Source organism: Buceros rhinoceros, unplaced genomic scaffold (assembly GCF_000710305.1).
Source record: "Buceros rhinoceros silvestris isolate BGI_N320 unplaced genomic scaffold, ASM71030v1 scaffold9, whole genome shotgun sequence".
Classification (NCBI taxonomy): Eukaryota; Metazoa; Chordata; class Aves; order Bucerotiformes; family Bucerotidae; genus Buceros; species Buceros rhinoceros.
The window spans coordinates 157,698-170,397 of record NW_010429551.1 but is presented as its reverse complement, the minus strand read 5'-3'; the positions used below and the strand labels follow the sequence as shown (position 1 = coordinate 170,397).

At 37.6% G+C, this 12,700-nt stretch overlaps 1 protein-coding gene across 1 annotated transcript in view; it reads right to left on the bottom strand.

Annotated features, from left to right (window-relative positions):
• Positions 1-215: 215 nt before the first annotated feature.
• LOC104499190 (dystrophin-like) overlaps positions 216-12,700 on the bottom strand; it is a gene marked incomplete at its 3' end in the record, with an annotated part of 127,490 nt that continues 115,005 nt past the window's right edge. The window contains exons 6-9 of the mRNA XM_010142663.1: positions 10,171-10,343; positions 8,510-8,666; positions 1,159-1,279; positions 216-484 (exon numbers count right to left, since the gene is read on the bottom strand). Coding sequence (XP_010140965.1) covers positions 216-484; positions 1,159-1,279; positions 8,510-8,666; positions 10,171-10,343 — 720 coding nt within the window. The remainder of the gene's footprint in view (positions 485-1,158; positions 1,280-8,509; positions 8,667-10,170; positions 10,344-12,700) is intronic.

Here is a 12,700-nt window from a genome sequence, read left to right as displayed (position 1 = left end):
CGTTCTCAATGTTGATTTGATTCCTTTTCAACTGCAGAAATTATTAAACATTTTACATGTACTTCCCTTTAAAACAAACAAACCAACCATCCCAAAATGACTGTGATACAAAGCTATTGCTTTCTCATTTTACAAGGTAGTTCACGATTTGGCGATTCATACAAAGAACAAGCTGATTATTTTATGCTCAGAAATACCCATATACTGACACATACCTTGACTTTTTCTAAGTGATCCTGCAGAGAGTCAATTAGCAGATCACCCACTGGCTGCCAGGATCCCTTGAACACTTCAGCCTGGCGTAGTTTCAGGTCCAGTTCATCCATCGCCTCTTGAAGGCCCTGTAGTCTTTCAAGAGCATCATCTATCTTCTTTTGCCAATCAGCAGACTGTAGGTTCAGCTTATCCCACTCAGTTCTGACCTCATCCGCTTGCCTTTGGAGGAGTTTAGCGACATTGTGGGCCCTTTCCTCAGGTGACAGCTCTAAATGTGAAAGTCAAGAGGGTTTTAAGACCTAGCCCATCTTAGAGGAAAAATAATTGCCATCTGGGTAAGTCCAAAGCTCAGTAAGAAACCATTCATGATCAATGACACCCAAGAAATGTATTCGATACATAACGTGTTAATCTATTCTCATTTGAAATTCTCTTAAAAAATTTAAATCTTGCCACCATACAGATCACCAAAATGTGCATTGAAGTACATAACGGTATTTTTAAGTATGCAAGGTGTAGCTAAAAGTTTATTTTGACCTGAATCAGCAAAATAGTTTTGCACAAGCATAAATATTAACAACTGTGATTTTTTTGCTGCAATGGAGTAGATTTGGGAGTTCCTGTAGCACCGAGAATACAAGTTGAATTTTAGGTTAAATATCAGCTTTCAGATGGGCCTATAGTTATAAATAGGTCCTGAAGGTTTAAAGCCAGTTTAAAAATCTGCTTATAAATATGCATGTCTGTTGAGTGCCACAGTGTTTGGAAGGATTGCGAAGGGTTTCTTTCATCTATATTTTTAGCTTAGTTTCTGAATACTGACATTCAGCTTGGAGTGTAAAAGGAATGCTCTCACAGTGGCTGGCAGAATTTATTTAATCATCACTGATCATCACCGATCTTTCCAGCAATGTGTTAGTGCCCTGATCTTTCTTCAGTTACCTCTTGGTTCTGGGTAGAGCTTCTCCAGGCCCCCCACAGGCTGCTCTGCTAGGAAGATTCGCACAGTCTCAAGCGCACTCCTGATCACAGGTTCTTTTGTTTTCAGCTCTCTCTTGAAAGTCTGAGGGGTGAAACAAAATTATTGTAAGTGAATATATACATAATGAAATACTGAGTGCTAGCCCTTGGTTTTGTCGATTTAAGAACAAAATATCCGGCAACAGCTTCCATGAGCGTGTTACAAGTAACGACAAAAAGAAAAAACCCCAATATATTTCACAGCTACCACTTAGCTACTACTGCAGGCAACTGTTATAAGGAAAAGAAAAGACCTATGAGTATTGACATGTTAACCCATAACAATTAGTAACAAAAAATTTCCGGTATATTAAATCGTAACATTCTCTTTGAGTATTGGTGTAGCTGCTTCTCTTCCAAAACTACCGAAACCGACATTTCTGAAATATAGAATCGAGGCCAAGGTGAAAAGTCGGAAATACAATCTAGCCTAGATGTATAAGTATTTATAAGTAAAAATTAAAGGGCAGAAAGTAATTCTTATGGAATGGTTAATTCCTAGTTGCTTTAATCAGTATTTATTATCTATTTCTGTACCTTTGTGTTTAATTCTGCTCTTTTTCAGATCAGCTGTATTTATTCCTCTCATCTCCTCCTTTTCTGTCGTGCTTTTTGGCACCTGTCTCCTTTTTTGCCCTTTCTTCCACTTTTATATTTGCATTGTTCTTCCTCCAGCAACAGCACCTTTTACTATCTTTCTTCTGTTCCTGGCTTTTAAAATGACCGTGAGTAAGATTGTCAGTTGGTATTTGAAGTTTTAGTAGACTACTGAAGGTACACATATCTCGGGGGGGGGTTTGTTGTTGTTGGGGTTTTTTTAAAGAGAATTTAAGATTCCATTAATCTGAATCCAAATGTGCACCATACAAAAATGCAGATGAAACCTGATCTTTGGGTTGCACATTGCGTATTTTGTGTGTTGTATTGAAATTATGTAAATGGACTTTTATTTCAATATTTTCTTCTCTATTTATGAAACAATATCGAATGCAAACTGTTTTTAAGTAGCACAGAGGTAAAATATGCAGCTAATTATAGTGCAGTATAGCACAAAACACAATAATGTAAAAAGGAGAGGCATATGCCATGAGTGGAAAACAGGTATTTTACTCCAGGGATTAGAAAACTCCTTTTACAATAGGCTTCTAACATAATAAATCCACCAATCCAGTTAAATTAATTATTAACCAAAATTTGTGTTTCTATGCAAATGAATGAAAGATTATAAATTCAATATTAAAAAGTTCATTACACTTTGAATTATATTTGATATGAAATGCTCTGTACAGGAAATACCTAACAGAACTAATAATGAGATTCATACCTGGAGTTTATAAAACAAGCACTCACGGGTAGAAAATTCTTAATGCATTTCAGGGAAGTAAACTTAAGGGAACGACACATTATTCTGCTATAATTATTTATATATACTTTTTATTAAATGGGGCAGAACTGACATAAGGTTTGTAATTGCGAGCCATGAATACCCTTTACAAGGTGTGAATTTTTGATGGAAAATACAAAATAAAATAACGTGAATTTTTTACTATGGACATCGATGGAACTGCGAACCTTTCACGAAGTGTATCTACTACCATAAGTGAATCTATTGTTTGATTACTTTATGTGGTAAATGTCTTAAGCAATCATGCTGACCCTTAAAAGCCAACACTGATTTTCACAAATAAAGAAGAGTACTGTGTATTAACAAGTAAACTACCACTGGACGTTGCTCTGCATACAAACCTAGCAGGGTTACTCCGGGGTTAAAACTCTTTAACTTAGATGTTTATAGGTTCAGAAATTTTCATACTTGACTATTGCATGAAGTGCAGTGGAAAGAGGACATACAATAAGCCTTTTTTATGACTGCAGAGGAGGAAAATCTATTTCTTTAATTAGCCTTTGTGCTCATCTCACATTAAATCCTCTGTCCCACTAGCGTGTGGCAGGTCTGCAGCTTAACTAAGACAGCAGGTAGCATAACTTAACGTGTTCCCCTATGGACTGTGTGCTTTGCTCTCATCTAATAGTGTTAAAGGCGATGTCAACAGTCATATTGGGTTTTAAACATTACAATGGTGTAACTGCTTGAAGACAAATTATGCTTTATAAATGTCTCCAAAGACAAATTATTTCTCAGAAATAGCTATGCCCGAACCCAATGAAACCCAAGGCACATGCACAAAGGTCTGTCCTGCCCACTCACACCAAAAGCAGGAAGGAATCACAGGTATTTCAGGTGGACGCAGAAGTACACCAATATATAGGTTATTTAAAAGCCAGAACTGCCTTTGAGCTACGTTTTGGAATGAGTAGCAGTGCTGCATGGAGTGCGTTTTCTGCACTCAGGTCAAGCCCAGCTATATACATATAGAAACAATGAGAAGGTCACAAAATAAATACCTTCTTTCAGCTCGTACTGCTTTTGCATAAACCCATACCAACCTAATACACCTAGCGGCGTTGTATTTCCAAAAGAGGTTTAAAGTCACAATCCTCCACTATCTCTGTGCAACATACCAAGGAGAACATGTTCGGATAGACGTTCTGCATCCCATGAAGCGCGTGATCTTCTCAAAACAATAGAGAAATGCTAATGGGAACTTTCGGACTTTGTATATTTTGTATTTACTTACAAACAGAAAGAATCTCTTTCTCTTTTATTACATGAAAAGAATTAGCCAATGTGTTAAAATTATTCTTTTCCAACTTTTCCATTCTGAGTGTTGTTGAACCTGGTGGGTGAGATTACAGTCTGTAAATCCTGAGTTTTAGAATAGTACACAGTGTAGTGCTGAGACCTATTTACAATTCTCATTGCCTTCCCTAGTTTTGATCTACAGATCAAAAAAATGTTTCAGTATAAGAAATTTAAAAAGGAGAGAATGAAAAAAACATGAGACTGAAGCAGTAGCACAACTTTAAAAATAATGAATGCTCATTTCATACTATCCCATTTCCAAAAATGTTCTCACTCCATGAAGATAAAGCAGCTTTTCTGATTAAAGTTTTGTTGTGAAATATGTACACACTACCAATAAAAATAATAGGTAGCAATAAATGACATTTTATCTCATTTTGGGGAAAAAAAAAAGTCTACCTAGAGTCCTGACAAATACATCTTTGTAACAGGCAGACAATTACTGAATTAGCCTAAATGAATGTCTAATCTACAGCCAATGATTTCAGGCTAATATCATTGAATTCCTGAACTTCTTCCACACTTTGTGGTGACTGTAGAGGAAATCGAACACGTGTAATATATGACCTGACAAAAACCCCAAGTAAACTCCTTTATTTAAGCATTTCTATTCGTCATCAGCACTACAGCAGTAATGGCATTCTGTCCACCATTTTCATAACGCGTATATTGATCCGCTTATCGCAGACCTCTACTACCTCCTCACGGGTGTCTTTAGATGGAGAAACACAGATTGTTTAAATTGAAAGATGAAAATATAATGAAAAGAGGGTTGCATTAGTAAAACTATCAGTAATATCTGTTATTAGAAAAAGATAGTTTTACTTTTAATAATTTTTAAAAAGAAAGAGTACAATTAAATTAATTCTGAATGTTTTCCATCCAGAATGCCTTTTAATAACGGGGCTTGACTTCAGTTTTAAAAGGGAGATATCAGTGGTGCTACTGCCACCAGAAAATGTTAGCATGTTGGTGCAGGAATTGTACTCCATCTTAGGCACTGCTGCTATAGATTTCATGTGAAAGAGTTTCCGGGGAATTGTTAATAATTACCTTCTATATTCACAAATGGTTTTTATGCTGTTAATAAAATCACTACACAGAAGGTGTGGCAAATCTTGCAAGAATGAAAGAAAAAGCAGGCGTCTGCATGATGCCTGTTTCTTAATTGAGTAACAGTATATTAATGTATACAGTTATTAATATGATTTCAATAAAACACTTTAATGACATTTAGTAAAGTGAAGAAAACTGTAAGATAATTAAGTATTGTTTTGATGAACAGCAGTATTTTTTATCATTGACCACTCATCCCGCTGCGCCCGTCCCACCCCCACGTTCTAAGACTTTGGCACAGACAAAATTTCTTCACATGTCAGAAATCAACAAAATGACCCACTGTATATGTAAGTTCAAACAAACAGCAGATATGTGGGTGTATTTGGAATAAATTCCAAATTGCCTTGTCTAAAATGTACCTCACATTTATAGTGCAACTATGATTTTCACTGCATCTTTTCACTGCGTCTCTTTTCTCGGTTGAGTTCAAGCTCTCCTCTGGCATAGATTCAAGCACTTGGAATTTTCATCTGAAACCTACTATTAAAATTTTTAAATTCAGTCTTGGCAACCAGGAGCATTCTAATGATAAGAACCAAATTATTTTAATCTCTGCTGTGAATGTCTGAAGTATTCCGGGTGGTATTCTAAACAATGGAGAGGTGAAATATGTTTGTTTCTCTTTAAACTACATCCTTCAGGGACAAAAAACACATAAAACAAATCAGCTTGTAACACCGCTTTAGAAAAAGGATTCAGCCATAAAATAGTGTTTGCATTCATCACGCCATTTCTCAACGGCAATTGGTTAAACTGCTTAAAAATAAGGTTCCCCTGCTGAGGCTTTTTGTCTTCTCCAATGAAGAACTTGGATTTGCTTCTGGCTTTACCTGGCAAAACAATTCTTCACAGAAGGGAAGACACTGTACTGACATAGAACGACCAAAGCTGGAAGTTAGTGTCATTTAAAAGATTGGTCAGATCAGGTAGAGGCTTAGCTTGTTTACTGACGACAAATTTCCAAAAGTGACACACAGGAGAGCAAAACCACCGAGACCAAAATTCAACTGCTCTTTACTTTCACATCAAATACTTCAAGAGCTAAGTTTTGTTCTTAAACTGCACCCCACAACTCTGCAAAAAAACAGCTTTCCAGTACTCTGCTACAATTTTAAGCTAGATACAGTTGTGGTGCAAGGTTTTTAAAAACATTTTTCTTATGTTCAGACATGAGCTAAGCTGTTCGTTGGATACAGCCTTTGTATGTCTGCTTCTTTAGAAGAAACTAGAAAATAACAGAAATTGGCAGGTAATAGGAAGTCCATAACGTTCAGGAGGGAAAAAAAATACAGCAGAAAAACTCCTAGATGCAAACACAGGTTTTGTCAAAGACAACCTGAAGTTTACGTAGTTCTGCACTGATTGGTTTTCCCTCCTTCTCTGTAAGACATCTATAAAAAGCAGACAGGGTAATCAAATTTCGAGGATTATGGTTTGTTTGGTGGTTTGTTTGGGGGTTTTTGTTGTTGTTGTTTTTCCCACAGGGAATCAGAATACCTGCAGCTAGAAGGGCCTCACATTAAGCGACAGAAGTGCTACAGAATGTCACGCTGTGTTAAAGTAACGTTTATATTGTTTCTTTCATCCTGATGTTCTGGATGGGCTTTAAAACGACTTTATGGAAATTGCTACAGACAGCTGGCTGGAACAGACCGTGGGCATTTCGTGTATCTTATCTTTCACAGAGGGAAAGATAAAGCCACAGATGTTTTGGAGTCACTGTTTCTGTGATAACGTTTGAAGTCCCAGATAAAGCTTGGTGAGGAAGACACACCCTGCACTTCACCTCGCCAGAATGAAGACCTAGGAAGTGTGACCATGCTGTCCCTTGCAGCACAGCAGTGTATTAGAAAAACGTTGTGCACTGACAGTGAGACAGTTCATCTTTCCCTTTGGCTTCCTCAGCCATCAGGTAAAGACAGGCCCCTGAGAAACCGTGTTGCCGTTACCTCCCATCAGTCTGCCACCGTAGACACATACCTGCTTACCTACGCCAAAAGCCAAGCCTGGTTATTTCCAGACTTTTCACAAACTAGAGCTCTTGATGACTGAAAGCAGCAATATATGTCATGTTATCTTTCCAAACTTGATCTTCTCACTCTTTGTTCTCAAATGTGTCCTTCAGCATGAGGTAGGACAATTAGAGCAATATTCATAATACAGTTACCTGATGAATGGAAAGAACTACAGGTATTCCAGATCCAATTTCATTTCATAGTACCACTTCACATTTCTCCATTAAGAAGTAAAAGCAGAGATTTAGGAACTTCAGAAACAATACCTTCTGTGGCAAAGTTACATACATGCAGCACAATGCTTTGGGAGGATGATTACCGGGTTTGGAATGTTTTTTCTCATGGGTTCAAGTTGTGCAACTGACAATTTAAATTATTCAAAATAGAGTTCATAACTGATAAGCGTGGCTGAAGTTGCGTGTGCTGTCTCAGTTACTTCTCACATGATTTCCTATTCCTTCTCAGAACAACAGTTCCTCCCCATTTACTGCTTCATTCAGCAATTTTTCAGCTTCAATTTAGCAAGACGCTAGTTTCTTTATGGGTTTCCTTATGGCACATCTAAAAAAAGCACCACTGAACTACTAGATCTGTGTTATCACATTCAGACCTGAATGTGATTAGCAAATCTCATTAGCAAATCCAAAGCTATTTACCTGAAAGCAGGTATTAGGTTAGCATCAGAGAGGTGTGAACTTGATTCGACACAGGAAACATCCTTAAAGCATACTGTTACCACAAAATGTCTGTGAATACTTGTATGAAGAATTAATCAGCAGTATGGTGTTATTTTGGGGTTTGTTCATTTCTTGGGTTTTTAAAAAAACAACTTCCCATACAAATGCCGGATTTAGGTTCCTTAGCTTAGTGTAGAACAGTCCCCATCTGATGCTCTGCTATTGCCTTTCCATAACAATTCCCTGATGAAACTAGAATGATCCACAGACAGTTACAGTCAGTTATCACAGTCGTTTCATGATGCACACAGTTGTGCATTAGGGCTTAAAATAGCTACTTTTTTTCACAAATGTTCCCCCAAATCAATAGCAAAACAGGATTTCAAAAAGTACACATGAAGTTTAGATGCCTGATCTAGAAGAATTTTCAGAGCTACTTATTTAATTTTCAAATAATATTAGATTAGTATTTGTTCTGGCCATGAAAACTACCTGTCTGTGATAGGTATATGAAAATGCTGTGTTGCTTTTCCATACAGCTAAGCAGCTGGTGGTAAACTCTCCCTTCTCCAAAAGGCTGATTTCCCAAGTTGTATTTGAAAATTGTGGCTGATACTGTCATGCAAGAAGTTCAGTTTTCATTGTCTCTCAAACGTATTTTGAAGGGTGTCTTACTTTTTGCAGCAAGGAATGTTTCATGCAGCACTAACCTGCAAAACAAAAAGCAATGACCGAAAGATCATTTTAAAAAATCATACCCTGTGGATGTCATTCTGCTTCTGCACAGTGGGAAGGTCTCCACCAATGGGTGCTTGCTGTTTTAATTCATCCTCCTTCAATTGCAGCCATGCCAAAAGTTCCTGAAGAGAGAGATGCAAACGCTTCCACTGGTCTGTACTGGCTTCCAAATGGGATCTGAAAGCATGTGTTAAACACAAGACATATTCAGGCACAGTAAAAATAAGAACCAAATTGTACAAGCTTCTTTACCGAGAAAGATCCTAGTGTTTCGTTAACTTAATGATTTTTAAATCGCTTCAGTAACTTTGAATTAGATTCTGGCAACACTGATTTGTCCTGCCCTGAAACATCCATTCTTTTCCCATCTCTTGGTTTGGTTTGGGTTTGTTTTGTTGGGGTTTTTTGTTGTTGTTGTTTGGTTTTTTCTTTAGTTCTCCCCTTCAGCAGAGAGTAATAGCTGTGTTGAATTGTCAGTCTCACCAAGTGTGCACAAATCTTATACAGGGCTAGCCTGAGAGTAACTCAGCCGTCACTTTTGAATACTAGGAGATTAATTAACTAAAATACAGTGGTCAGTTTACAACTCAGAGAAGAGCAAAACATTTCTCTAAACCACTACAGAAACCAGTCAAACTCACACAAGATTCATGTTGTTGCTCACCTTTAAGATAAGAGAACCAATGCCATTGTTCCCCAGAACAGTCATGAGGAAATTGTTAAAGCAAACAAAAAAAACAAAACCACCACCAGGAGGAATGTGTCTCACTTTTTCTTTAGCTACTAATATCTTTTCATCCTCATATCCTTCATTTATTTTTAATGATTGATGTTATGAAAATGGCTTTTGTCATTACACAGACCGGCCTCCCTCGGGGCCTGAGCTGAAAAAAACTAGTATTTCATACATTACTTTGAAAAACACTTCTGCCTTTGGCTGCCCTCTGAACTACCACCAAAACACTGCAGGAGAACAAATGAAAAAACGCCTGAGACTGAATGCAATGTAGTTGGGTTGCCTACTGTAAAAGTTGTATTGCTGAAGAGAAGCTTCCTGATCAATTTCTTTTGAAAAGAAATTTTCAGGCCATTGAAGCCTGTACCCCCACTTTATAATTTGTAACGTTACCATTTGTTGTATTTTTCCTTGCAAGAAGACATTTTTTCTCTTGTGACACTATCTGTGGATTTCTTTTATCCCTGGATTTTATGTGCAAATTATGTCCACTCTCCAGACAACAGTTAAAATCTTAAATAGCTTGTCTTCTCATTTCAAGGCTATTCTTAGTTTTGCACTGGAAATAGCAGCCTTAGAAATACAGCTTATCACAAATAGAGGTTGTTCAATCACTTTCTTTCATGAGTCATTGGTAAGTCATAGCCAGCTCCAGAAAAAGCCTACATTTTGAGGGGGTACAGTTACTGTTTAAACATGCTAATCTCTCCTTCTGTAATTACAAAACCTCATCATGTTCCTCAAATCCTAATCCTTTACTATCGTTTTCACACCAAAAAACCTAATCATTCTTACAAAGTTAAGCCAACATTCAAAGAATCGCAAATCATTTTGAAACAGACAAAAATAGTGCTATTAGAAACAAAATTAAGCCTTCTTAATGGAGAAATGCAGCATTCCATCTTACACACCAGCTGTAGGCTCTCGCTTACATTCAGGTCCTACCTAAGGTTTAGAGATTTCTTCCTAAGCTCGCTCCATCTGAGGTTCATGTTATCCAGACGTCTCTGCAACAAAGCTGCATCCTCAGAGCCTTCCAGGGACCTCAGGATTTTCTGCCCATTTTCGTCCAGGTTGTGAAAGATGTCAGTATGAGCATCGATTTCCGCCTGTAGTTCCTATGGAGGCAATAAAACCCAGTATGTGTGATTTCTTACAGAATCATAGAAACTACCGTTTCACAAAAGAGTGGAAAAAAATCTCAGTGCATCTCGGATTTATCACAGATTTAGTGACAGTATCATTTACTGTATACACAGTCCTGTTTCCCTTTCACATGAAGGCCATTTGCACAGAATAATGACCCTTTTTCCATACAGAGCATATTGAACAAACTATAAGAAGTTAAAAGTCTAGCCTTTGACAGGCAACAAAGAAAGGACAAGAAATATTTACTGTGACGATGATGGGAAAGAAACAAACCAAACCACACCACACCACACTACAATATCCTCAGCATCTCAGGTATATCTGACCTGCACGTGATACGTCTTCCTGTGCAACATTTTCAGTTTGAGCTGGGGACTGCAACACCGGTCCTGCTGCATGGCAATTCCAAGAAATCTACGCATCTGCAGCAGGCGAGCTTTAAAATGCCAAGTTCACTTACTTTCTGTTGACAGAACGCATTTCGGAGCACAGGCTTCAGCAGTCAATAGCAATAAACAGCCACTTTGTGCTATGTGAAAACACTGGTCAGGGCCACGGCTGTAGGAGGGCCTGAGAATAGCACGGACCTAGAATATGCAACTAGCCGTTCATGCTGAACAGCCAACTTTTCTTATCACTTGGTAATTGCAGGCCACTCTACATTTTGAATCCTTTTTTCCCCCTTCATTTTTAGCATGGCTTTTTCTGCCAAAAGAACATTCTTTCGAGAGCTGCCCAGTACCAGCATTCCCGCCTGCCCACACACTCAATGCAGCCTTTGTACGTTGGCTGCCCTTCTCCAAGATGTTTGCATGCTGCAACTCCACAAGGTCAGATTCGTTCGCAGAGAACAGTGGTTGAATCAAGCATTTTAAAAAGAATAAACATAAAAGTGATAATAATAATTTTTAAATGTACATAATGAGCACATACGTACTCTATATGTAGCTACATACGCACAAAAGTACTTTTACTTCCAAAGAAGCACTCAAAGACACAAAGAAAATGACCTAATGATTAAAGCTCTGCATTTTCTCCTGGGATGCTTGGGCACGAAGATTTCTGATGGTGGTTTCTTGCTGCCTGAAATGGGAATGCTGGGGATGAAGTGTGAAAGGGGAAATGATTTACGGCATTTGAGAGCAAGGTCCAGCACTAACTGAGCATTACAGATAGTCTCTAATGGAAATTTGTTGTAATTTTCTTTAGAAAAATGACTTTGAAGGAGGAGAGCACACAACTTCCCTATTTGGTGCGTTCCTAATTGAATTGGTTCTGTTTGATACCTTAAGTGCAATGTTAGCTGCACTGAATCACAAGCAGATTGTCCTCGTTCACCTACTGCTGTTCGAAATGTCATTTGCTGTCCTTTACTGGATGCGTATTTCTTGCACAACAATGTCTAGGAGCAAATTTTAAGGAGGGCTAGGAACATCTTTGGTAGCGTATAGGAGTTCTCATCCAACAATTTTACTTTGTGGCAATCCTCACAGTAAAGCAGTCAGGAATGAGTTTGGAATACATCAGAGGTAATTCTGCAGAATGTAACTGTATTATAAATATTGCATTTATATATTGATGTTAAATAGACAGTTTAGATTTTTTTAAATGTCATTATTAAGGCACATAACCATGTATAATTTTCCAGTTATAAATGTCCTTCCTTGAAAATTTGTACTTTATTTCAATGTTGCTAGGTTTTGCTTTCAGCTGCAATATTTTATTACAAATTTCTCTCTCCTCATGTACGGATTTGGAGATTTTATTTAAGCTAGGTTAAGTATCACACACCTGATGTAATCAGCCAAAATTATATGTCAGAAAGGTTAAAGTTCACAGTAAAAAGTTAACTTGTAGTGTCTGTATATTTCTAAGGTTCTTCCACATTTAAAAACCCACAAATACGTTGATGAATGAAAGAATTATTGTATGCGCTACCTGTTGCACAAAATTCTTAGTTGTTAGGGTGGTGATGGAAACAGCTGTCTTTTCCTCAGCAAGAACACGTGCCAAGAAACATGCATGTGGAATAACCATTCACAGCAGGAAGCTGTCAAATCTCTGCCCCCTTGCTGGTTTACCACACATATACTCAGGGCGTTTTATAACACAACATTTAAGAAAAAATGCACTTCCACACTTTTGTTTTTCGAAAAAGTGGCTCCTAGTCTACACGTTCCATGCTTTTCTCCTGATATGTTTCTGAAACTAAAATCAAGCCATACCTTTGTATTTCAGATTAGTATACGGCATCACATTTTAAACCGGACGGTTAGTTAAATGGGCAACTAACACAAAAAGTGAAATAGTCTTATCAAAGCTTTGT